The 24,422-nt window shown below is 58.7% G+C and overlaps 1 protein-coding gene across 5 annotated transcripts; it reads left to right on the top strand.

Annotated features, from left to right (window-relative positions):
• Positions 1–336: 336 nt before the first annotated feature.
• Positions 337–24,422, top strand: FAM118A (family with sequence similarity 118 member A). 5 transcript variants are annotated; one of them, XM_044226919.1, is made up of 9 exons: positions 337–360; positions 10,834–10,889; positions 11,661–11,913; positions 14,344–14,565; positions 16,316–16,444; positions 17,734–18,019; positions 19,712–19,744; positions 20,505–20,588; positions 23,290–24,422. In XM_044226919.1, the coding sequence occupies exons 2-9, from the start codon at positions 10,843–10,845 to the stop codon at positions 23,307–23,309; spliced, it is 1,074 nt and encodes a 357-aa protein (XP_044082854.1). In that variant the 5' UTR covers positions 337–360; positions 10,834–10,842; the 3' UTR covers positions 23,310–24,422. The 5 variants fall into 5 exon arrangements, with proteins under 5 accessions (XP_044082854.1, XP_044082853.1, XP_044082852.1 ...); XM_044226918.1 differs by lacking the exon at positions 337–360 and adding an exon at positions 861–911; XM_044226917.1 differs by lacking the exon at positions 337–360 and adding an exon at positions 863–954.

The raw sequence follows: 24,422 nt of genomic DNA, 5'->3' as shown, positions 1-24,422 counted from the left end.
GATGAGAGGCGGGACCCCTCGGGAGGGGGATGGCCGCGTGCTCCTGCGCCGCGTCCACGCGCGCGGGGCCTGGAGTTCGCGCCGTCAACGGACGCAGCCCCTCGGGCACAGACGGACAGGCCCCAGGGCCTCGGGACCGAACCGCAGCCCGTGCCACTCCGCGTGTGGGGCGCGCAAGGGCGGGGCTCTCGCGCCTCCACCAACACCCGGGCACCGCGCCCCCGGGCTCCGTGCACGCTTCTGCGGACCCGGGGGCGCCCGTGGGGGCAGGGAGAGAGACGAGAGGCGCGCGTAGTTTCCGAGTGCGAGGGGCACCGAGAGAGCGGAGCGCGGGGCTGGGGACAGAACCGGCGACTTCAGGTGGGCAGGCCTCTGGCCAGCAGCGCCGACCTGGGGCGCGGAGAGCAGCCCGGGGCCCGCGCGCGATCGCGGCCCGGGGCGCGGCAGCCGAGCGGCGCTTCCGGCCTCTGGGAAACGCTCGCCGCGTCCCTGCGAAGTGCGCCTGCGCCCATTTCGCAGACGCGAGGAGCGAGGACGCGCGGCGCCGCAGGTTCGAAGGCGCGAGCTCTCCGCGCGCCCTCCACCGCGTCTGCGCCGGAGAGCCCGAGGGGGCGGGGCTCCCTGGGGGCGGGGCCGGCGGCCGAGGGGGGCGGGGCCGTGGCCTCGGCGGGGCCGTTGGTTTCACGGCGGAACCTCCGCGCGGCGACGGCGGGCGTGCGGGGGAAGGCTTTGCGGCGGCGCCGAGGCCACGGCCCAGGGGAGCGCGGCGGTGAGGGCGGCGCGGCGTCCGCTCCGGCTCCGGCCCCGGCCCCGGCCCCCGCCCCGGCTGCGCGCGCAGCCCTCCGCCCGCAGGCCGCCCTCCGCCGGCCCCGCCCAGCGCGGGGAGCGCGCGGCCGCCCCGAGACCCGGAGGTGAGGTGGACCGCTGAGCGGGCGGCGGGAGCTGGCCCCGCAGGTGAGGGGGCCGGGCCCAGAGCCCTTTCGGTCCCGGGGACCCCTCCCCGCCTTCCCCGGGTCTCCCCGAGACGCCCGTCGGGACCGCTGGTCCCCGAGACCCTGTCGCAGCCCCTGGCCCCGTCTGCCCCTGCCGCCTGAGGGCTCCGGAGCCCCGAAGCCCTTCGGGATTTCCCCTAGACGCCCGGACCCCCCGAGGGCCTCCGAGATTGCCCGGGATCCCCGAGCCCGCCCCGGCTCCCCCGTCCGGGTGCGCAGGCCCTCGGGGCCCTCTCTCCCCAGCGCCCCCTCCCCCAGAGCCCGAGGCCGCTGCACCCCCCATCCCCCCGCCCGGGGCTCCCCCTGCCTGTCCACCTCCTGCTCTGAGCGTCCAGACCCGGTCGGCTCGTCTCCAGGCTGGTTTCTCAAACCCGAGGTCTGGGACCCCCGAGGGGCATCAGCGACAGCCTTCCCTGTGGGTGGAAATTGCCGATGATAATATAAAAGTGGGGGCGTCTCATCGGTCACCGGCTGACCCTTTGTAACGGAGCAGGGGTGTGATCTCGGCCCCCACGTTTCGTGTGTGTTCACCGTTGCACTGAGGCGGGAGCCCGGACGGGGTTGAACTTTTAATGCTCTTTGGTGAGACTCCAGCGGCCCCGCAGAGGAGTCTCAGAGCCCGTCTGAGCTGGTGGGGGGAGGACTGCGCAGGGGAGGGGGTCGGGGCGAGCCCGGCGCTGAGGCTGCGGTCTTGGCTTGATTTTTTCATTCTTGGAGCTGATCGTTTTTCTGAATGCCCAGTAGTTTCCAGGAATTGGCACTGGAGCTGGAGACGAAGAAGTCCTTGCTGTCAGGACCCATGCCGGCGGGGTGGACTGGGGAGGTGAAGCAGGTCGGTAATTGTCACCCCGGGAAAATAGCCGAGTGGTGGCCTTGAGCGCAGCTGGGGTGGGAGCCCAGCTCCCAGGAAGTGGTTTCTGGAGGGCTTTTGGAAGGGGAGGAAAGCAGACGGGTAACAGGTGCGCTGGTCTTGAAGGTTGAGGTTGAGAAGTTTGCCACAGTCATTCCAGGGAGGGGGGTGGTGTGCGTGTTTGTGAGAGGGAGGGAGAGAGTGTGAGGAAAGGCGGAGAGGTGTTGCCACAAAGCATAGCAGATCTTGGAAACAAGCGTGGCCACAGCACAAAACCGTCCTGCGGGACGGCTGGAGGTGTATTGCTTCGTTAATGAAAGGGTCCTCAGGGTAGTATTAGAGGGAGTCTTAAGTGGGGTGAATCCAGCTTCGTTCCCCGAGGCTCGTGCCCTTGGTCCTTTCTTGGATCATCGCTTCTTCTGTCTCCTGAGGAGATGGCGATGCAGCTCAGGGCAGAAGGAAGGTAGGAGTTGGTCCGTGGGGAGGATTGAGGGAGATTCCAGGGAGATCAGAATGGGGAAATGGGAAAGTCTGGCAGAGGGCAGGGTTTGGGATGTAGAGTGGCGAAGAAGGGGGTGGGCGAGGCGGGGGTCAGGATGTAGGCCTGGAGTCGGGGCCCACAGAGGGGGTTAAGGAGGGGAGGGAAATGGGTTTCGTGTTCATGAAAAATCACTGGCTGTGGTGGTGGGGCGGGGTGGGGGCTGTTGTCTGGAGGAAGCTGGGTGAGAGAGAGAGGGGTCCTGGACTGGGGTGGTGGCAGTGGAGACCGTGGCTTCCTCAAGCGTGGGTGTCCTCCTCGAGTCTGGACCCCGGAGACGGCCGTTCAGTCCTTTCCTGGCGGAGCCTACACTATGCTGCCTGGAAATTGACTTTGGAACTTACTAGTCCCTGTAGGAGAAGTTTTGTCCTTTTGTCCAAAGGGTGGGTGGTCCCGAGGGCTGCATCAGGGTAACTGTATGTCTGTGTGTCACCGAGAGCCCAACACCCACACAGGAGATGCACGCATGGCTCGGGGGTGGGGGTGACATGAAGGGGCAGGTTTGTAGAGATGGAACAGCGTAGAGGGTGTGGAGGTTGAACTTAGGGGCTCTGAAGGAGAGGCAAGTTCCGATGGGTCCTGGGAGAAATGTCCCTCCTGAGACCGTGTGGTGGTTCTCAGTGTCCACACGAGTTTGTGAGGACACAGGCAGTGCCCGAGGGCCTGGGGTTTTGGGTGGTAGTGGAAATGTTCTGGGTCTGTGTCCCCGGAGGCAGTAGTCCCGCGCAGCTCTCCGGTGCTTACAGTAAAGCCGGTGGGACTGAAGAACTGAATTTGTTCGATTTATTTCATTTTAACTGATTAAATCCAGGAAGGACAGCCAGTCACATGCAGGGTGTAGTGGGAAGCATCCTGTTCTAGGCTGTGTTCTTTCAAATGTGCCACTTTTACTGTTTCCAGCAACCCTATGAGACGAGAGAGAAGATTTCTTTTTTACAGACAAAGGAAATAGAGTCCCAGAGTGAGGAACCTACTCCCGTATCGAGTAGTACAACCAGCGTGGGCGTTGTTGAACTCCTACCTACGGCTGGGCCTTTTCCTAGAGAACCTGCTAGAGCCTGGAGCCTCTCCTTCTGGAGGAGAGGGAAGTCCTTTTGCGAGGCAGCCTTGTTCCCGCCCAGCCGGCCCAGCCCTCCGGGTCTGGGCCCTCCCCGCTGAAATCACGGTGGATGGTGGGGTGGAGAGCCAGGCTAGACCAGAAGCCTGCTGGAGCTGGTGGTTTTGCCTGCTGCCTCTTAGACCTTCCTCGTGGTGGCTGTTGCTTTTAGCACTTCTGGAAAAGGAGCCGCATAAGAAAGCACGGGAAACTCGGTCAACCAAAACACCATGGCTTGTTATTTGTGAAGATTTGGTGGTAAAAAGAGATGCCTTCGTTGCAGTGAGTGCTTTAGATGAAGTTGGACTCACAGGGGAACAGGGAGTGCCCAGGATGGTGCGAGGTTAGGGGCCGTGAGCGAGGAGCGAGTTTCTAGCTTGTCCCTAACTCCTCGGGGGGCTGGGACTAAGTCACTGCCTCACAGAGTCTCCATTTTCATTTTTCTAAAATTAGGGCCGCTGGCATCTCCTACCCATTTGGATCCCTTCAGCTCTAGAATTCTGTAATGTTACATCTCATTAGAGGTTTACTTTCTAGAACATCTTTTTCTTGGGATAGCTAAACGCTGGTGGTTCAGCCTGCCTTTAGGCCTTCCTGGGGGCCTTACCCTTACTGCCTTATCATCGAGGAACATGTCTGAGTTAATTGAATATCTGATGGACAAACTGGAAAGCAGACGACGCTCGCGGTTGGCAGGGCTCCTGGTGAAATGTCAGGTGTGTTTGTTTGCCGTTCTGAGCCACACTCCCGTCTGGAAAAGGTGCGCAGGACCGTATTAACCGTGGTGACCCGCCTCTGAGAGGGTTTGCGGTCATCCTCGCCAGATGAGGGGCAGTCGTGACGACCACTTGGTCAAGATCACAGCATTGTTGACCGGATTAAGTGAGATGAAGCATGTAGAGTGCCGAGTACTGTCCCCTGAATCTAATAAGGGTGCAGAAAATGTCAGTAATGAACGTGGCAGTTGGAACCAGACCGTGACTTGGACATTTCCTATGAGCTGCGGGTTTTGTTGTCGTCTTCCTTTGGGATATGTGCCCAGGTCAGTCTGGAGGCACTGGTTGCAAGAAGCAAATGAATACATTATAATTGTTAAAATTAAGCTTTTTTTTTTTTTTTTTGCTGTTGAACTTCTTTTGACTGCCTTTAGAAAGTGATTGGTTCAATGTCACATATTCAAATTAAAGTTTTCTGTAAATTGAGGAAAAATCGTTCATCCTAAAGATGCCCAGTTAGCACCGGCTGGGAGGAGCTCTAAACAGAACCGGGGCTGAGCGAGTGCGAGGTCGAGCAGGAAGCCCCCTGATGGTCAGGGCTGGCCGCCGCTGCCTTGGTAGTTCATAGCGGGAAACATTCTACAGCTGTTCAGGAACCTTCAGGATAGTGGATGCACCCGAAGTTTGCACAACAGTCAGTGGCGTGGGTGGTGGAATTCCCAGCTGACCCGTTTGGAAGCAGGTTCAGAGAGGTGTCCCTGCTGGGGAAGGGGTGGCATTGTCTTGATTCCAGATCTCGTGTTTTCCTTGGTGGTGTTGTGTCTGCTCCCCCCCACCCCCGTTGCCTCTGTTGCAATTGCAGTGGTCTCAGGGCTAAGCCTCTCCTGCAGTTCTGGAAGCTTCATTGTTGCCCATTCGTACCTTGTTTCTAGATCAGGTGAACCTAGTCATGCTAACCAAACGCACCAGAAACACTGTTACCACTTCCAGATGGTTCCCTGGTGGTCGGAAGCGTGGCTGTCCATTGTCCTTGAAAACCTACTCCCATGACCCAGGGATTTCTGCTTCTGTGCCCGAGTCTACCTGGGCAGCCAGGTTGCTATGAAAAAGGCAGTTTGTGGGAATCCCATCAGACTGAGAGGGGAGGATGGTGTTAACCGCTGGGTTCGGTGTCGGGAGCTCGGGGAGCCGCACCGGGGAAGGCTTGCTTCGTGCTTCCCAGGCTTCCAGGCCCGCTTAGGGGAGTGAGAGTACAGCAGCTGGGGCCTGGCCTCCTTGTAGGACATTCTAGTCCTCAGCAACTGCACTGGGGCAGTGGATTACATACACTTAACTCTAGCTGGCCTTGAACGACACGGGTTTGGACTGTGTGGGTCCACTTACAGAGCGTTTTCAGTAAATCTCCTGGACGTTTGAGATTTGTGACAATTTGAAGAAAACGGCCAAGCTGCGCGGCCTTGAACTAAAACACTGAGAAGTTAGGTATGTCATGAATGCACAAGGTATTTGTAGGTACTAGTCTATTTTAGCATTTACTACTGTAAAGTCTACAAGATCTATCATAAAAAAGTTAAACATCAAAATTTAGACTGCACATGACTTCTCAGTGGAGAGAAAATGTAAACGGATATAGAGAGGCGGTATTGAAATGAACTGTGCAGTAATCCTGTCCGATGGCCTGATTTTGTGGCTCCCTCTCGCTGCGCGTGCGGCGAGTTCAGGGACCGCCCTGCCTGCCTAAACCCGTGTGCACACGTCTGCCCGTGAACGGGTCATCTCTCTGTAAATTTTGTGTCTCAATAAAAAGTGATCCCTTGTGCCTTTTCCTATTAGTAGTTCAGTTTTTTTTTTTTTTTTAAGATTTTATTTATTTATTTGACAGAGAGAGATCACATGTAGGCAGAGAGGCAGGCAGAGAGAGAGAGGAGGAAGCAGGTTCCCCCCTGAGCAGAGAGCCCGATGTGGGACTCGATCCCAGGACCCTGAGATCATGACCTGAGCCGAAGGCAGCAGCTTAACACTGAGCCACCCAGGCGCCCTAGTAGTTCAGTTTTTGGGGGGAGTCCAAACTTGGATGAAGATTTTCAACCCTGCGGGCTGCCCCTCACCTGGCCTCCATCCCCCGCCCCCCGGTGAAGGGTCCACTGTTTCCAAGTCTCCTGTCTAATGGGAGCAGCACACGGATGCATCATTTCTCAGTGTGGGTCACTGGGTAACAGTAGCACGTGGTATGCTTGCTAGTATGTTCTACAAAGGCGGGCCCTGCTGCCAGTCACTTAGAGTCACAGGGACCCATGTTGGACTTTTCCACGTGTTCTGGGAGCGTCTTATTCCATCACTCTAGGGATCGAGTACAGGTGACGTAAAAGCTAACATCTGGAAACTTCGACAGATGTTTGCAGAATTCCCTCCCCTGGCGTGTGCGAGGAACGTGTGTGTACGTCCAAGTTCAGCCGTCGTCCCTGTCCTCGGGTGCCACACGGAGAGCGCTCCCCTCCTGCTCTCAGGCCGCTCAGAGTGCGTGGAACCCATGTAAACGAAGAGGTTTTTCTCAGGATGCTTCTGAGGACCCCACAGATTCTCATTTGTGCCTTGTGCTTGTAAAGTGAAAGTATAATTTGTAATAGAAAGTGGTTACTTTCAATTTTACTTTTTTCCTATGCTAAGATTATTCTTGACCAGCATTTTCTCCTTCCCCTTCTAAAGTGTGATTCGAGCGCTCCCTGAGCAGTTCATTCCTTTTATTCTTCTCTGGTGCTTTTCTCGTCTTCCTGTTCCGTCCTGTGCTCTTGCTGGCAGCAGAGACCAGTGGGGGCGGTAGGCGTCCCAGACAGAGGTCAGTTCTGCCGGGCAGCGTCTGGGCCTGCTTCCGCGGGTCTTCGGCTGGCCTCCCTGGCATCTCCTGCGGTTGTGTGTGGCCTGGCTGCTGGACGGGCACCGACGAGCCCCCGGCAGCCTCTGACGTGTTGGGGGGTCAGGTGTCGGGCTGCCCCACGGTGTGCCTCATCTCCCCGCGCACCTCCCCGGAGGCCGTTCACCCTCCTGGGAGGCGAGACCGTGCTCTTCGGGGCCCGAGTGCCAACACAGCTGGCCCCAGAGTCCGAACCCTCACCAAACGCTTGCTGGCCCGTCTCTCCTTGGCCGGAGACGTCACCCGATGAGGCCCGGAGTCAGGAGTGTTGGGACTGCGCGGGCGTGGTGGGCCGGAGGCGGGGCGGCAGGCGAGGTCGCGAGCGGTCTGGCGGGGTTAGGGAGTTGTTCTGCTGGCTGTAAAGCACAGGGGCCGTGCTCACGGTCGATTCTCTTTTGTGTTGGAGTCCCCGTGATGAACGTTGCTTTGCGCTGGATGCCGGGGTTCGCGGCAGAAGGCAGTGTGGCTGCTCTCCGGGAGCTCATGAAACCCTCGGGAACTCAGGTTTGAAGAAAACCTCCGTGAACACTTTCATTCGTGGCTTTAGATGAAAACCACAGAACTGCTTCTGCAGATCTGTGTTGGGCCTGAGTTTGCTTTCGGAAAGTGCTGTTGGGTCTTTGAAAAAAAACGGGTTGCTATGCTGACTTGGCTCTGGGCCTGCAGACTGTGGTGACGGCATGGTCACCAAGGAAACCAGAAGATGCAGCTTCGGAAGGTCTCTGGAGGCTTTTGTTGCTGTTGGGGCGAGTCTGATTGGCTTAGCAGAGTGGCGGTGAGTGTGGGAGCCGCCTGGCAGGGGCTTGCCGTCCTGCCGGAACATCTGGGATCTGGCTCTGGTCGCTTTGGAAATCTCCTGTTTGGCCCTTGGTTGCAGAAGAAGGGGTTCATGGGGAACTTTCTCGGTTCTGGGGAGCTTTGGCTAAGAGGCCAAGCCTGTGGACGGAACAGGAAGTGAGGTCGTGTCTTCCGCGCCGTGTCCGCACGAGCGTCTGCTCGCTCCTCCCCTGCGGGCACGGGCTGCTCTCTCACTGGGGCCTTCCCCATCGGCGACCTTGCTTCCTAAAGGTGACAGCGGTGTGCACATCTAGGGGCCTCTCTGCCTGTTGCGGTTGGAAATGGGGCCTCCGTTGGACTTGCCGTCCAGGAGCCAGCTCGTGACCTTCCTCAGGCTCGGGCGCAGAGAGAGGTCTGAGCCTTTACACCAGCAGCAGGCCGCGTGCGAGGGCTCGCCGGGATCTGCTCGTGCGTGTGCAGTATCCCCCGGGCGAGGTTCGCTCAGCAAACTGGAGGTCACACGTCGTTTTGGAGTTACGTGTAGCCCGCAGGGGTCTGAGTTGTTCATACCGTCGACTGATGTGTGTAAATGCAGTGTTTGGGTTCCTGATTGGCACGAGGGTCCCGCGTGGGCCCCCGCAAGCCCAGAGTTGCACAAGAATCGAAAGAACCACAGGTAGACCTTTTGAAAGGTCTTTTTTTTTTTTTTTAAAGATTTTATTTATTTATTTGACAGAGAGAAATCGCAAGTAGACAGAGAGGCAAGCAGAGAGAGAGAGAGAGGGAAGCAGGCTCCCCGCTGAGCAGAGAGCCCGATGTGGGACTCGATCCCAGGACCCTGAGATCACGACCCGAGCCGAAGGCAGCGGCTTAACCCACTGAGCCACCCAGGCGCCCCCTTTTGAAAGGTCTTTACCGTGGAACCGGTGAGGGGCGTTTCTGAAGTCTTCCATGGACCAGTGACCATTTAGAAAATCCCTTACAGTGTTGGGTAAAGGGGCCCGAGAGAAAAGGGCCCCTTAGCAGGAGTAACCGGCGGGTGTGCGTGATTTGGGGGGCAGAGCCGGGGGGGCGGTTGGATTCGTCTGCTGGTGAGCATCTCACTCTGACTCGTCCGCCAGGATCGCGTGGGTGCGGGCCTCACCTTCTGCCCGGACAGGGAGCTTAGGACTCGGCCTCACTGGCAGCTCAGCGCCCGAGCTGTTCGCCTCAGCACGGCGAGCCCCGCCAGTGCCGGACCGGTGGGAGCCGCCGGGCATCCAGAACCCAGGTGCCGGCAAGAACGTGTGTTCTATAGTTGTTAGAACCGGGGCTGGGAGAATGGTTAGGGCAGCCGCTCAAATCTCAGGGCCGGCAGTCAGGGCTTCTTAAGGCAGTGGAAAGCCCCCATGTTTGTTACTGTCCTTAGAAAATATCTAGTAGGTTACACGAGAGGTTTTACCCTGCTGTTTCTGAGAGTAAATTTGTAGCAGGAAGGAGGGTGTTGTGAAGGCGGAGAAGCGGCCCTGACTTCACTGGCCTTTCCCTTTGGGCAGATGACAGGTGTCTGGGAGCGGTGTTCTTCTTGCCTCTGGACTGAGATTGCTTAACATTTGGGGAGAGGTCAGGGGCACCACTGGGAGTTTGAAGGAAGCTCTGAACCCTTCAAACAGGGGTGGGATGGGGCAGGGACGGGGCAGGAGGAGGCATCTAGGCGTCTGCTGTCGTGTGCACATTGTCAGGGGATACTCTTAGGATTCCATGTAGCTCTAAAATCTAATGATGCCATAGGGTGATTGAGCGTTGTTTACTTACTGGGAAATTATTTCTGGTGACCTGATTCTGAGATTAAAAAAAAACCAACAAGACTGCATGTGCAGAAAGGTGGCTTTCCATCAGGGCGCCCACATGTTCTGCTGAGCACTCTTCTGGAGAGTTTGCCAGTCTGTGCTGAAGTATTTTACCGTATTCCTTAACTCAGCAATTCTACTTCTCAGAAATCTCTCCTAAAAAAATAGTTCCAAAATGGAGAAAAATCTTTATGCCCAAAGATGGTTGTCAGGAGGTATTTTTTTTTTTAAAGATTTTATTTATTTATTTGACAGCGAGAGATCACAAGTAGGCAGAGAGGCAGGCAGAGAGAGAGGAGGAAGCAGGCTCCCCGCTGAGCAGAGAGCCCGATGTGGGGCTCGATCCCAGGACCCTGGGATCATGACCTGAGCCGAAGGCAGCGGCTTAACCCACTGAGCTACCCAGGCACCCCAGGAGGTACTTTTTAACATACATACATACATATATATATATATTTTTTTTTAAGAGAAATTTTATTTATTTATTTAGTCATTTGGCAGAGAGAGAGAGAGTGTGTGTGTGTGCACACGAGAGATTGCACAAGCAGGGGGAGCAGCATGTAGGAGAGGGAGAAGCAGACTCCCTGCTGAGCAAGGAGCCCGATGTGGGGCTCAATCCCAGGACCCCAGAATCACGACCGAAGCTGAAGGCAGATGCTCAACCGACGGAGCCACCCAGGCTCCCCAGGAAATGCTTTTAATATAACACATGGAAAAAAGTGGGCTCTGACCTTTGGACACAAATGATGGGGAAAATGTAAACCATCTAGAGGCCATATACAAATGTTCCTAACAGTCCTTGCTCATAGGCAGTAGGGTTCTGGGCTTTTCCAACTTGATTTTTCTGTGTATTTTCTTGTTTACAGTAAATATTCTGGAATTGGGCGGAAGTGGTTCCGCCAAATTTGTGGACTGTGGAGATGGCTTGGCAGCAGAGACCTAGCTGGTCTACAGTTCGTGTTTTACATAAGCTAAGAATCAACTTTTACTTAGATCGTTTCTTCTGACCGGATTTCAGTGCGGCAGACCTTTGATTTTAATGCCAGCTTGAACTCTCTTCGTGGTACTAACAAAAAAACTTGTCTGGGAAATGGGTGTCACTTCTGACTAATTTTTCTCTTTAGGATTTACAGATGGATCCAGCGGAAAAGACCACAAACAGAAGTGAACAAAAATCCAGGTAAGTAAAGTCAGCTACACCTTCACACGGGTAGATGGTCCCTGTCGTCCGTCTGCTCGGGCGCTACGTTTAGCGCCTGCAGAGGTGAGCGCGGGGTGAGAACTTGTGTCAGGAGGGAAGCTCGCGTCTTCTGCCTCCACTCTTCGCTTCCGTGTGAGACGTGTTCCAGAAGGCAGTCTTCTCTTTGCCCCGGGAAGTGACGGTCACCTCGTCTCCATGTGACATGTGGTCCCGGGGTCCCGTCAGAGACGGGGCATGCCAGTGCCTCTGGAGAGCGCTGTGACCTCCAGGACCATGGCTGGTTCTTGACAAAAGTGAAGCTAGATAAGGAGGTGTTAGCTCCAGTGGGGCTCGGGACCGAAGAGGCAGAAAGCCAGCTTCGGCCAGGAGTTTCCTTACCTGTCCCTGCAAGCAGGGATCATTTTGCCATCATGTCTGGTATTACAGGCTCTCGGCAGCTTCAGAGGAGTTAAAAGTGCGAGCTTTTTGTTCCCGTGTATGTCACTTCAGCGGATGCTTAACGCCCCGGGGGCCTCAAGATGAGCAGGACGCGCCTGTCCCCAGGTCGCTGGGGGTCGAGGGCAGAGCGCGAGCAAGAGATAGGCAGAAGGGAACAGCGCAGGCTTCATCCTCTGGGGCCGTGCAGGAGCGGAGGGTGTGCGTGGCCGTGTCTCCCGCACACTTCGCCCGTGTTCCTGGACGCTGTCTTTCCTCGAGGTGGCGATACTCGCCATGGTGACTTCTGTTCTCCCCTTCCGTTGTTTCAAGTAGAAAGTTCCTGAAAAGCCTCATCCGGAAGCAGCCACAGGAGCTGCTGCTGGTCATCGGGACGGGCGTCAGCGCAGCCGTGGCCCCCGGGATCCCTGCCCTGTGCTCCTGGAGGAGCTGCATCGAGGCGGTCATCGAGGCGGCCGAGCAGCTGGAGGTGCTGCACCCGGGGGATGTGGCGGAGTTCCGCCGCAAGGTGACGAAGGACCGGGACCTGCTGGTGGTGGCGCATGACCTGATCCGGAAGATGTCGCCTGTAAGTCTTTCCACATAGGCGCTTCCAGCTTCCCCTGGGGACGCGCTTCTGGACCCGGTCGGTGGACCCGTGACCACCACAGACGCGTCCGCGAGCCGTGGTCAGGCCCTGCACCCCGCAGAGGGCAGCTCATGAGCCGGGGGTCTCGCATCCTGGAGACTAGTCCCTGCGACAGCCGTGGCCGTGCCGGGTGCACTGGGGCTCCTCGAGTAGCCCCCGCCAGCTGGAGCCTGAGTCCGGGCGGGGCGTCCACGACAGCGTCTGCCATGTCGCCGTGCCGTGGGGTTTCCTGCTGGGGGCGGAGGGCTGTGCTTGAGGTGCGTTTTGGGTGGAAGCAGGCCAGCCACGGATCTTTAGATGACGGCGCTCCGCAGACTTTTGAGGACGGGAGAGGTTAGAGCGGCTTTGTCTGCAGGTAGAGGAGATGTAGTAGAGGGGACGGATGGGAGAATGTCGCTGAGGGGTGCCCTTGAGGCAGGGGCGCTGGTGCGGCTGTGGGGGGCCGCCTCCGGCAACTGCTCGGCCAGGTCAGCCGCCGGGAAGCCACGGAACGTGGTAGAGGCTCGTGGCGGGTTTCCGCTCGCTCCTTCCAGACTCGTTAAAGCACAGCCATCCTCTGAGAGTCCAGGTGGGGGTCGGTGTTGGAGACGCTGCACAGGAAGCAGGAAAAGGAGTCTGCAGAGCCGCTGGGGAACCTGGGGGAGTTTAGCTGCTGTAAAGACACCCAGCTGTTGGCTTCCATGTAAACATCTGGGCCAGCAGCTGCGGGGGAGCAGGTGTCTTGCCAGTGTTGGGGCCCTGGGCCCCGTCTTGCTGCTCTGCCATCTTCCTGGTGTGGCCTCTGCCTCATGCTGTGAGGTCGCAGGAGCTGGGACGGTGTGCCTGTCCGGCCAGGGGGACGCGGGGGCAGCTCCTGCCTCCTCCCCGCCAGGGCCTGATGCGGGAGGCATATCAGCCATGTGGCCGCTTCACACGTGGCCGTACCCGGCTTTCTGGAGCCTGGGAAGGGTTTTCAGCCAGACGGCTCTCCCCCATGGGGCTCTTCTGTTAATACGGGGCTCCTGCAACCTAGGGCAGGCTGGCCTGCCGCCCATCTGGTAAATACGGCTCCGGGGACACAGGTGTGCACAGTCTCTGGTGCCGCTTTCCGGCTGTGGCGCAGAGTCGAGCAGGTATGACCGCACCTGGGGGTCCCACACAGCCTCCAGCAGTGGCTTTCTGGTCCTTCAGAGATGGGGTGCTAAGGCCTGTCCCCGGAGGGGGGAGACGGGCGAGGACAGAGAAGTGTGGGGGTGCTGGGTGGCGTGGGGGGCACGTTCGGGTGAGGTTTGCTTGGAGAAGAGGCCGGCGAGGCCAACACTTGTCTGGCCTGGTTAGCGCCCCCGCTCGCGTGGAGCGTAACTACGCTTTACTTTGTGTATTTTGTGAAACTTCTAATGCGAGTTATAGGAGGCTTGTCTGGACGGTGGGGTTCCCCGAACCCCGCTGAGCAGGCTGAGAACTGGGCGGGCTGGGGGGCGCAGTATCCATGCTCCCGAGGAATCCAGCAAAGCGCAGGAAGGGTGGTGAGCTGGGAAGCTTGAGGGGCTGGGGCGGCGGTTGCAGTGACGGATTATGGGGTGTCAGCTGCCGAACGGGACAAGTTAGGCCGGCGGGGTGGAGACCCGGGTCCACGCTGCCGAGCCAGTGGTGTGCCGGTCTTCGTGGGGGTGGGACGGCCCTGGGAGCCAGGGTGCTGCAGGGTCAGAGGGTGGCAGCCTGGGCCAGGAGTTCTGGAAGGGTCCCGCTCTTGGTAGTGATAGGTTTGGGATGTGACCGGAGGCTGGATGACTGAGATGGGCCGAGGTCTGTGGAGGAGAAGCCGTGACACGGGACGGTCATTTCAGTGACCAAGAAGGCAGCAGGGACTGTGACAAGTACAGCTGGGCCTGTGCCGCGCTCTCCGGGGAGTCTGTAGTCTCTCCTGTGGTCTTCAGAGCCTCCCACCATCTGCCCCCGGGTCAGCTCACCTGCTGGCCTTCCCCCTGCTCCTGTCCTATGACGGGGGCCCCTTGCTCGCCCTCGGACCCAGCCGTGCTGCCGCTACCTCCGTGCCTTTGCACTTGGCTCTTTCCTCTGTGGGATGCGCTCTCAGAGGTTCTTGATTTCCTTAGTTCTCTGCCCCAGCGCCCCTTATCAGAGGCCTTCCCTGGTGCCCTTTGGCCCACCAGCCCCTGCCCCCAGCAGCACGTGGCTTTACTTCCCCATGGCGTGGGCCACTACAGACTATCACTTGCTGTTTGTCCGGGGTCTGTGTCCCTACTCTAGGGTTTCAGGAAACTCGGCGAGTCCGGGTTTCCTTTCTTTAGAGCCAGCGCCTGGCGTACTGCTGCTCAGGGGCTCGGCGCTTGAAAGAGGACGCCTTGTAACTCCTGTTCCGCCTCTTCGTAGCGTACAGGTGACACCAAGCCCAACTTCTTCCAGGACTGCCTGATGGAGATTTTCGACAACCTGGAGCAGCACATCCAGAACCCGCTGGTGCTGCAGTCCATCCTCAGCCTGATGGAGCGAGGCACCAAGGTGCTGACCACCAACTACGACAACCTGCTGGAGATCTTCGGGCAGCAGCAGAGCAAGCCCATGGAGTCTCTGGACCTGAAGGACAAGACCAAGGTGCGGGCTGAGGGCGGGAGCGGGATGGGGGAGGGATCTGCGCTGCGGGGGGCGTGGCCGGAGCTTCCATTTTCCAGCGCGTTAGTGACCGTGAGGCTGACGGGGGATGCCTTTCCTGTCTCCGGACTTTGCTCACCACCCGCCCTTGTCTTTCTCGCGCCTTCTGGCAGGCTTCCCACGTGCGTGGACTCCTTACAGGCCGGGGCAGGGGTGCGGGGAGCAGGGGCAGGAAGGGCCAGATTGCCCCCGGTCCTCGTGCTGCGGAGCGCGGGTGCTCCTGCCCTTGCTCACGCATCGGGATTATGCCACATGGAGCGTTTTCATCTTGGCCTTCTTCCTTATTGTTCGTCTTTGAGCCTTTTGCCATCATGAAGCTGTGTTCGAAAGCGCGCTTGTAAGCCGCAGTGTCACGGTTCAAGGACAGTTGTCCTTCTCTTACCATTAGCGAATTCCTATGATTATAAGGAAGGCTTTGGTGAAAATCCTTATGCTTCCGTGTCTTTCTGTTTACTTCTTTAGGGTAAATTCCTAGAAGAGTTGTGGGATCAGAGGGCGTGAGTATTTTAGGTAGATAATACGAATTAGCAAATTGCTTTCCAGAGAGTAGCCAGTTTATACTCCCAGCCACACAGGAGAGTATCCGCTTCCCGCATCTTGCGAGCACATGGTGTCACCGGAAAACAAAACACATTTCCCCCACTGAGGTGAAAATTTTACATTTTTGTTTCTCTCCTTGCTTAGGGTGATCACTTGTGTTTCTTTGGCGACATGTTTGTGTCTGCTGCGTATTTGTTCAAGATTTTATGTCCTTGCTGATACTGGGCTCCCCACTCCTTGTCTGGCTCCGCCCTCTGGGTGGTCTTGCAGGCCCTCTGCGCAGAACCCAAGATCTAGAGATGGCTCCCCCGTGAGGCCCCGAGTAAGCGTGTGACTGCGGCCCGCTCAGACCCCGGGCTTCTCTTCTGCAGCATCTTCCCTAGATCTTGGCAAAAGCCTGGCAGGTGGTGATGTGCCTGTGGGACAGCCCACGAGGATGGGTCACACCCTCTCCTGAGCTGTTAGTGACACGTGAGGGGACACGTACTCTCTGTGCCCGAGCCACCTGTCCCCACTGTGAGGCCTGCTTGCTGTTGGGAAGAGCGTCTCTGGAAATATGCGGCCGAGGGCTTGGGGCTGAGCTGCCGGTGGGCTCCTCTGTCTGGGTCCGGCCCACCAAGCTGCGGGGGTTTGTCTAGTCGTCCGGTGTCCTCCACCCTCGGGACCACCCGCCGCCATGAAGGCACGAGGATAACGAGGACAACGAGCGGTTGGTGGGATGTGCCTCTTTTTAAGGACTTTTGTTCTAGGTCTTGAGATGAAATCAGTGTAGAGCTGTTTGTTGTTGTTTTTTCGTATCTATTTTTCTGGGCGTAAACACCGCATATACACGCAGGAAGTAAAACACAACGTGTCACTTAGAAGGGAGCGTCCTCTCAATCCCGGAGTGTCACCCGTCTCCCAGTGTGTTGTGGTCTTAGGCTGGAGGTGGTTTCTGCACGGCTGTCTGTCTAGCCCGCCGTCCTCTTGGCCAGGGTGGGAGCACCAGCAGCCCGGTCGCCCTTGGGCTTTGCGGGCGGCAGTGTGGAGGGAGCCGGGTCCTCGCTCTCCGCGGGGTAGGTTGGAGGAGCACGCGTCCGGGTGAGAGGTTTTCCTCATCTGCCTGATTCAAGTAACGCCCGCTTCCCCCCTTGTCTCGGCTTGCTGCTGGCAGGTCCTGCAGTGGGCCCGGGGGCACATCAAGTACGGCGTGCTCCACATCCACGGCTTGTACACGGACCCCTGCGGCATGGTCCTGGATCCGTCGGGCTACAAGGACGTCACGCAAGACCCAGAAGTAATGGTATGGCCCGCCTTCGTTAGGCACTGGCTGTCTCCCTTGGGCCGTGGTGGCCACTAGTTCCTTGGTGGCCCTCTGGGTAGTCTCTTGGCCTCCAGGCCTGCCTGCCCCATGGTACCCATGCCTGGCCCCGTTCTCAGCTGTCTCTCCAGATGCCTCAGACTGACGCCGGCACTCACGCAGTGAGCCCCGATGTGGGCGGCCTGCGGGGCCCTCTGCTCTCTGTTTGCTCGCTTGGGCCACTCCTGCCATGTCCTCTGTGTGTGTGCACGCGCGTGCGCACGTGTGTGCATGTGTGCGCGCGCACACACACTTTCAGGTACCTCCTCTCCTGTCTCTGCTTGGCGAGCAAGCTTTTAAAACTTCATTTTATAGCTTCATTCTCTGTGAAGCTTTTTTATATCCTGAAAAAAATGAAGAGTGGAAAAGCTGCTTTTCAGCTTTTGTAAAGTTTTTTATTAGTGCACTTAGAAACCACAGTATCTTCGCTCAGTCCCTGGTTATCCAGGGGTCAGGTGCTCTGGTCCTCATGCTGATGCTGGCCTGTGGCTCATGGCACAGGCATGGCCCGGCGGGTGATGGTCTCGGTTGGGGCTGAGAGAGGCCGGGGCGGACACAGGCCCCTCGCTAAGGTGTTGGGTGTCTGAAGTGGTGACTCCCCATTACCTGCCTGAGCCACCCCCTGAACCTTTGCCACTCTCTCTGCCCTGCTCCCTGGGGTCACTGTCACGGGTCCCCTCCCTCCTCAGCTCTTCTGCCCTCACTCCCGAAAACCCCCTTCTCCTGACAGCAGCCCCCTGCTTCCCCTCTGTGATCCGTGGAGACCGTCAGTTCCCGAGCATGTGCGCAGTTCTGAACAGAAACAAATGCAAAGTCCTTGTTTTGTGTTCTAAGAATTTAGAATTGTGCCCGGTCCCCGAGAGCCGGCTTGAGGGCTGCAGCACCAGATGGCTGGCGGCTGTGGCGGGTGTTAGGCTGTCCGCACCCTGAGGCACACCTAGAGTGGCCATGCCTGGGATCTGCGCCCGTGACCCCGCCTGGGGGAGGACGGGGCTCCCACGAGTGCTGAGCGGGGACTGCGCTCAGTGTGGGCCCGGGGCTCGCCGGTGGCGCCAGGCGGACGTGACCTGCACGCCTGGAGCGCGCGCCCCTCTCGCCGTGTCCCCAGCGAGGCTGGTGGGGAGGGCCTGGTCACTGGGCCCTTTCTGAAGCGTGGGTGCGTCACCGGTGGTCGGGCCGAGGGTCCTGCGGTCTTACGGGCGAGCGCTGCCGTCTCCCCGCCGGTCTTCTAGGAGGTCCTCCAGAACCTGTACCGCACCAAGTCCTTCCTGTTCGTGGGCTGCGGAGAGACGCTCCGGGACCAGATCTTCCAGGCCCTGTTCCTGTACTCGGTGCCCAACAAGGTGGAGCTGGAGCACTACATGGTCGTGCTCAAGGAGAACGAAGACCACTTCTTCAAGCACCAGGCGGACATGCTCTTGCATGGGATTAAAGTCGTGTCCTACGGGGACTGTTTTGACAACTTTCCTGGCTACGTGCAGGACCTCGCCACGCAGATCTGCAGGCAGCGCAGCCCAGGTAGGGGTTTTCCTTCTTGGCTTCTCCAGGTGCAAGGCCGAGAGAGTTCTTTCCGGTTTTCCTTTTGTTTCGAGATACAATTTACACACCATAAAATGCAGCAGAGACATGATTCTTGTACCACTAAGTTCCCGGGCCCTCCAGTGACCCTTAAAAAGGCGAGTGTGTCAAATAGAAGGTCGGGTAGTCGGCGCGATGGTGACATCTGTGCACGGGACGTGAGTGTGTCGAGCTGTGCTGACAGCAGTCTGCGGCTCTTCCTCTGTCGGAGGACTCCGCACGCACCCGGTCACCTCAGCCAGGAGAAGGCACCCGCCAGCAGCTGCGGGGGGGGGGGGGACGTGGAAGCTGGGAAGGTGCGGAGCCCTCACGCGCCCTTATCCCCTTGCTGCGTTTCCCAAGTTCAGGCTGCAGAGGCACAGAATGCTTTCACCTTAACGGCGTGCCCCTGTGCCCCTGCGGGCCACACACCTTTTCAAGTGATTCTCCCGGGCCAGCTCTTGGCGAGCCGCCAGGAATGACCAAGATGACAGAGCAGATTTTAATTGGTCGTCCCGACTTAGGGCAGTTAACGGTTTTGAGTTTGGGTCATTAAACATGGATGACGCAGACTCGGAAAGGTCTGGACTGGCTGGATTTAATTACAGCAAGAAGCCAGCCCCGCTGCCCCAGGCAGGGGAATTGGGTCAGCCACTGAACCGCGGCCTGTGCCTGCTGTGACCTCAAAGACTAGAGGGTGCCAAGGTCATGGGTAACCGAACACACACAGGGTCCAGCAGCAGCGTCTGTCCCCGCTAGTGCCAGTCAGAATGGCGAGGGTTAGTTAGTGGGCCGGCTTCGGGTGCACGTCCACAGGGGAAAGCAGAGTCAGGCCACTAGTCTGTCTCCGAGGCAGAGAAGGAGCCAGGCGGACGCTTGCTGGGCCACACTCTGCTCTGTGTTTCACCTCCTCAACCTTCATTTCCGGTCCCAGTGTCCACGGCCACTACGTAGGTGATCTGACAGATGGCGAGAGCCGCTCAGAGAGGGGTGTCAGCTTGCCTAGCTCGTGCCCAGACATTTTGGAGCTGGGACTGGAATCCAGTGTGTCCCAAACAGGCCCACGGCCCGGCTCTGGAGAGGGGCGGAGGTGCTCCCCGTCCTGCCCCTACCCACAGCCGCGTGGGTACCCGCTGCCGCGTGCATGGCTCCCTGGGGGACTGGGACCTCGTGGACACCTGCGTGAGTGTGGGCTTCTGGGTGCCTTTCTGTCCTGCGGAGGCCACGTTCCCGGACCTGGCAGCTGAGTGGGTCTGACGAGGTGTTGGGGCCAAGAGATCTTTGGATTTATAATCCGTGACCGGGTCCTTAAGGACGTTGTACTTAAGGTTCACGAAGGCTCTCTTGACCGGAGAGGGTGGTATCCCAGCACTGGCAGTCGTGACGGCGCAGCGGGTACCATGCCCTTTCTCCGTGCGTGCCGGGAGCCACATGCCGACCCCCTGGTCCCCACGCCGCCACTGGGTGGAGGAGAGGAGAGGCGCTCGCTGGCTTCCCCCCCCCCCCGCCCCGGGACGCTCGAGCTGGCATTCAGGGTCCCGGTCACTGTCGCTGTGCCTCTCTGAGCAGGCCTGGCTGCCGTCCCTGCCGCCGGCCTGAGGAGGAGGAGGCCGCTAAGTCTTGGCTCTGCTGACTGTTTTCCTCTCTCTCCAGATGCTGACCGAGTGGACAGCACCACACTGTTGGGTAAAGCAGATCTTGATTTTTACCAGCCGGGTTTTTGCCTCCACGTTCCGTTACCTTCCTGCCACCGTAGAACCGTGAAAGTGTTTCCTGCAGTAAATCCCTAGGCTGTAGTGACCCACGTCCAGTGGAGACGGGGGCCAGTGGGGCCTTAACAATGGTCCCTGCGACAGTGCGGGGATCACAGATGTGTCCCCATGGTGGGGAGGCGCAGCATAAACCCGGCTTCTGTGCTGGCACCTGAAAGTCCTTTCCTGTCCCACAAGTACGAGCCGCAGGGCAGTCGGAACCAGGTTCAAGTTGGGTTTTAGCCCCGGGTCTGTGCTGGAGCAGCCCCTCCCGGCCCCCTCGGACGCCTTCGTCGCAAAGGTTCTGAGTGTCCGTACGCGTCTTCTGCGTGCTGCTCCTCTGCTCTGGCTGGTGACAGTCACAGGCTAGGACCGGGTTTGGTGGCTGCGGTGGCCTCCTGTGGGGGTCTCGGCGTCTAGCCATCTGCTCGGGTCAGCGGGGTGGGGGTGGCAGGGACCCCGCAAGCGTCGTGCTCCGCCTCCCATCTCTGACTCGTCGCCCTGCGGAAGGACGCCTGTAGTCGCGTCACCCCGTCACCCGGGACTCCCACGTCCATCCTTTGGGACAAAGCGCACCCCGGGGTGTCCGGCAGGGTTGCGGGCCGGTGCCTCAGCGCAGTCAGATTTATAAACGGGTCCTTGGGGGGTGGCTTCTGGAAGAGACTGGCTTGCAAGTAAAGGTTTTGGTCTTTCAGGGAACGCGTGTCAGGACTGTGCCAAGAGGAAGCTGGAGGAGAACGGAACGGAAGTCTCCAAACGGCCTCGGCAGTCGGACGCAGGTACGGTGCTGTCGGTGCCCCGCGTCGTCGGGAGGTCCGGCGGGGTGGCGCGGTGGCAGGCACGGTCTCAGGTCAGCCCGCAGATTTCACAGGGCGCGTCCGCCACGCGACCACGGCCAGCGCACCGAGCAGTGTCGTCGGGCACCTGGGGCTACCCGCGGTCCCGACCTACGTCCCCTCAGTCTCCAGAATAAACCACTTCCAGTCACTGTTTCTAGTTCCCTCCGTCACGGACTGAGCTGTTCATAAACCTGTTACCCGAGTGGATCAGGCCCGGGGCCTCCGGGACGGGATCTGGTGGCGCTCACCCGGCCCGGCCTCATCTCGCGCGCCTCCTCTCTCGCTGCCCGTCGCGGGTGGGACTCCCGGCTCTGCCCTGGACCCCCTCAGCCACCTCAGCCCCGAGCCTCTTCTCTGGGGGCGGCGCTGGGTGCGTGGTCACGGCCCAGGCTGGAGCAAGCCTCCCGGCCTGTCTGTGGGTCGTCGCCAGGTTGGGGAACAGAAGCGCTTACCTTAGGAACGGCGCCCGCCTTCCCGTCCTGCTTCAGCGACGTGCGAGGTGCGTGGCGGGGCTGGCGTCGCTGGCGGGGCATCCTCAGTGTCGGGCAGGTCGTCCTTCTGTTTGCTGTATGCTGGCCTCGCTGCTGTTGCTCTTTATTTTTTGAGGCGTTTCTAGATTACTGTTTGCCTTGTCCAAAAACTCACGCTTCAGTGTTTCTAACGTGTCATTCTCTTGGTCATACCACCTGGTCCGCTTTCCTGAGACCCTGCCCTTCTGCTCCGCTGGGCTCTCCTGGCCTCCCGCGCCACTGCCCGGCGGCTCCTTCCCTGCACGGACCCCGCGGGAGCTATCACAGCCCCACGTGCAGGGCGCTAGCTCCCCGGGGCTCGGGGGGCCTGCGGGTGTCGTCTTGTGGTCCTGCCCCTCCGCACATGGTAGGGGTGCGGGTTCTGCTTCCTGGTGTCCAAGGGACTCCGCGGTCTCCGGGTCCAGGGTTCCTGCTGGGAGGGAGTCTGTTGCGTACCCAGGTCTCGTGACCTTCGGGTGATCTGCTGTTTTCTGTTTTAGAAGCTTTTAGGATCATCTTTTCTCATGTTCAGAAACTTCACGAAGGCGTGTTTATGCGGCCGTCTTTTTTCCGCACCTGGCTCAGTTCCGCCCCCTGCTTCGCCAGCCCCGGGTTAACTGTGGTTTCCTTGTTTCTTTGGCCTCTGTTCCTTCCTCCTTGATTTCGTCCTGCTTGGAGCTCCTGGAGTGATTCCTGCGGTCTCTCATTTTCTCTCACGTCCTCGTGTTCGTTTTCAGTCTTCATCTTTTCAAAAACTTTCTGGGAGGTGCTCTGAATGGTGTTCTAGCTTTTGGGTTAAATTTTTATTTTGAGAGCGTTTCCATCCATTTTTGGGAGCTCTTGTTTTCTTATTTATTTTCTGTCGTAGGATCTTCTGCCCCCGTGACTGTGACAGCTTCTCAAATCTGTAGACACACTAGGGGCTTCCCGGGGTATCTGACTTGACTTCATTCCAGAAAACACTGGGACTGAGGATTTTCAGATAACAGTTAATTTTTAATTCCTTTAAATAAGAAAATCTCAGCACAGTGCTCTCTGACAGCTCTCTGATAGTTGAGAACGTCTAAGGCTGTGAAGCACGTCACCTGTCGGTACCTGTCACTCTTAAACGAATGCTCGGGGGTGTGTTTGAGTGGCCTGGGATGTGGCATTTCCCTGCCGCAGCACAAGGAGCTTGTGCTTTCAAAATGGTCTGTTGTGGCTAAAGAGATTGCTGAGGAGGGCAGGGGACGCTGAGAGCCAGCTCTAGGAGCGGCTGCGTGCAGTGTCGCTCCTGGGTAGGCCTGGTGGCAGGTGGCCACTGAGGCACCCCTGCAGCAGGCCCTCCCGCATACACCTCTGTAGGGGGAGGATGCCGTTGGAGCAGCAGTTCAAGTAAAGTTCTTTCCAGTCTACGGCAGATGTTTGGTGTGGGAATTCAGCTACTAGGGACCTCTGTAGCCAAGTCAAATGGAAACAGTGAAACGAGCTTGCACTGGCTTCCTCCAGGACAGGTGGCTTTTTCCGGCAGCCTCTCCCCCGCTCCTTGCTTTCGTCCCGCCTGGGACCGCTAGGCCACTGAGCGAAGCAGGCAGACGTGTCTGTTCTCAGCCCGCAGTGCTGCTGCTGTGCTTGCGCGCCTGTCCTCCAGCCGGCCCCGGGGCACGTGGCGCTGTGGCCGGAGAGCCAGTGGGGCTCCAGGGTGTCCCCCCGTGCCAGCACCCCCTGCCACCACCACTTTTCCCCGGGCAGGCGTGTCCCCTTCTAGAAAGCCTTCCGGGTCCCCGTGGGCCGGAGCGCGAGGAGGAGTGTGGCCGGCTGTCGTCTGCTCGGCTGTCCCGCAGTGCGCTCCTCCCTGCCCTTCGGTGGGCTCCTGCCATCGGCATGGTGACATGGCCCCCACCGTGGGCGGACCCCCGCAGTCTTCTAGGAAGGGAAGGGGCACCCCACCCGTGGGTCGGGATTCCCTGATGGCGTGTATGAGTCAGAGCCATGTCTAGGCAGCGGCTCCTGCTGCTCTCTGGAGTGACTTTGAAAGCGTTTAGCAGGAAGAAAAGCTGTAGATTGTTCCGGAACTAGATCCTCTTGGAAGTACTCCTTTAAGCCGAGTTTAACATTTCTTATCCCTTTTTTTCTTTTTTTCATTGAAACAGATGATGCTGGAGGGTCTTGAAATCTTTAAAACCAATAAAACCTGCAACTTGAAAACCAGCCTTCTGTAACCGCAGTGCCGTAACCCAAACGATGAGGAATGTTCGGAGACCTCCGCGGGGGCTCTCTTCCCCGAACCCACCCCACCCCCGACGAGCTGTGTGGCCGCGCGGCCTCGGAGGCTGGTGCGATCCCACCGTGGGCTCTGGCTGCCCGGGAGGTGAGGCGCCGCGGCGGGGCCCGCTGTGCGGCCGGCGGCCGGCTACCTCAGGGACCGCGCGGCGGGCAGCCAGCCCGGGCCTCCCGGCTCCTGCTCCGCACGCCCCCATCGTCAAGGTGGTTTTTCTAATAAAAGGGGAGGGTGAGGACTGTCCAAGCAACAGGAGTTGCCAAAGAGGAAAAAAACAAAACAAAACTAGACACTTAAACTTTCTAATCTTTCTGTGGAAACGTCTGTTACTGTAGAGAAACGTACACGTGTTTGTCGTTGGCTAGCGGAGCGGGAGCCGGTGCTCGGAGGCGCCGAGAACAATGTTTGAAAAACCCAGCTCAGTGGGCTTCTCCGGAATTCCCGAGAACGGCAGGCCCGAGCTCGGCGGAGGCCCCGGACGGCAGCTCCCTCCCGGCCGAGTCGGCTTGCCGGCCGCCAGCTGAGAACCAGCAAGTGCGGCCCGAGACCAAGATCAAAGCTTTTAGTTAGAGGGTCGAGTCCAGGTTTTCCGAGTTTTTACTCTGTGGGGTAAGGCCCAGCCTTTCTGTCCACCTCTTCTGGGTCTCTTCCTCCAGCCCAGTTGTTAGCGAGGCAGGCAGAGCCTGCGGCCGTGCGGGCGGTCGGGGTCTGCTGGGCACAGAGCGCCGTGCGGGCGCTGCTCCGACTGACCCTGGCGGGGACCCTGCTTGCTTTCCCTTTCAGAGGCTGCTGGTTTTGATGTGGTTTCTTGTGAAATCCCATGACACTCTCATTGATGGCGCTAGAGCTCCCCCCGGTAGAGGGAAGGTTAAGAACAGGAAGCACAAGGTTGGGATGTGTCATGCGTGGGAGAGAAGCCAGAGACCCGCTTAAGACTTTTTCTTTTCTTTTTGAAGCATGAAAAATCTTATGTTATTCTGGTCATAAATAAAATTTTAACTTCAA

Source organism: Neovison vison, chromosome 12 (genome assembly GCF_020171115.1).
Source record: "Neovison vison isolate M4711 chromosome 12, ASM_NN_V1, whole genome shotgun sequence".
In the NCBI taxonomy this organism is placed as follows: domain Eukaryota; kingdom Metazoa; phylum Chordata; class Mammalia; order Carnivora; family Mustelidae; genus Neogale; species Neogale vison.
The sequence above is the reverse complement of the archived record's forward strand: the minus strand, read 5'-3'. Positions and strand labels throughout refer to the sequence as shown.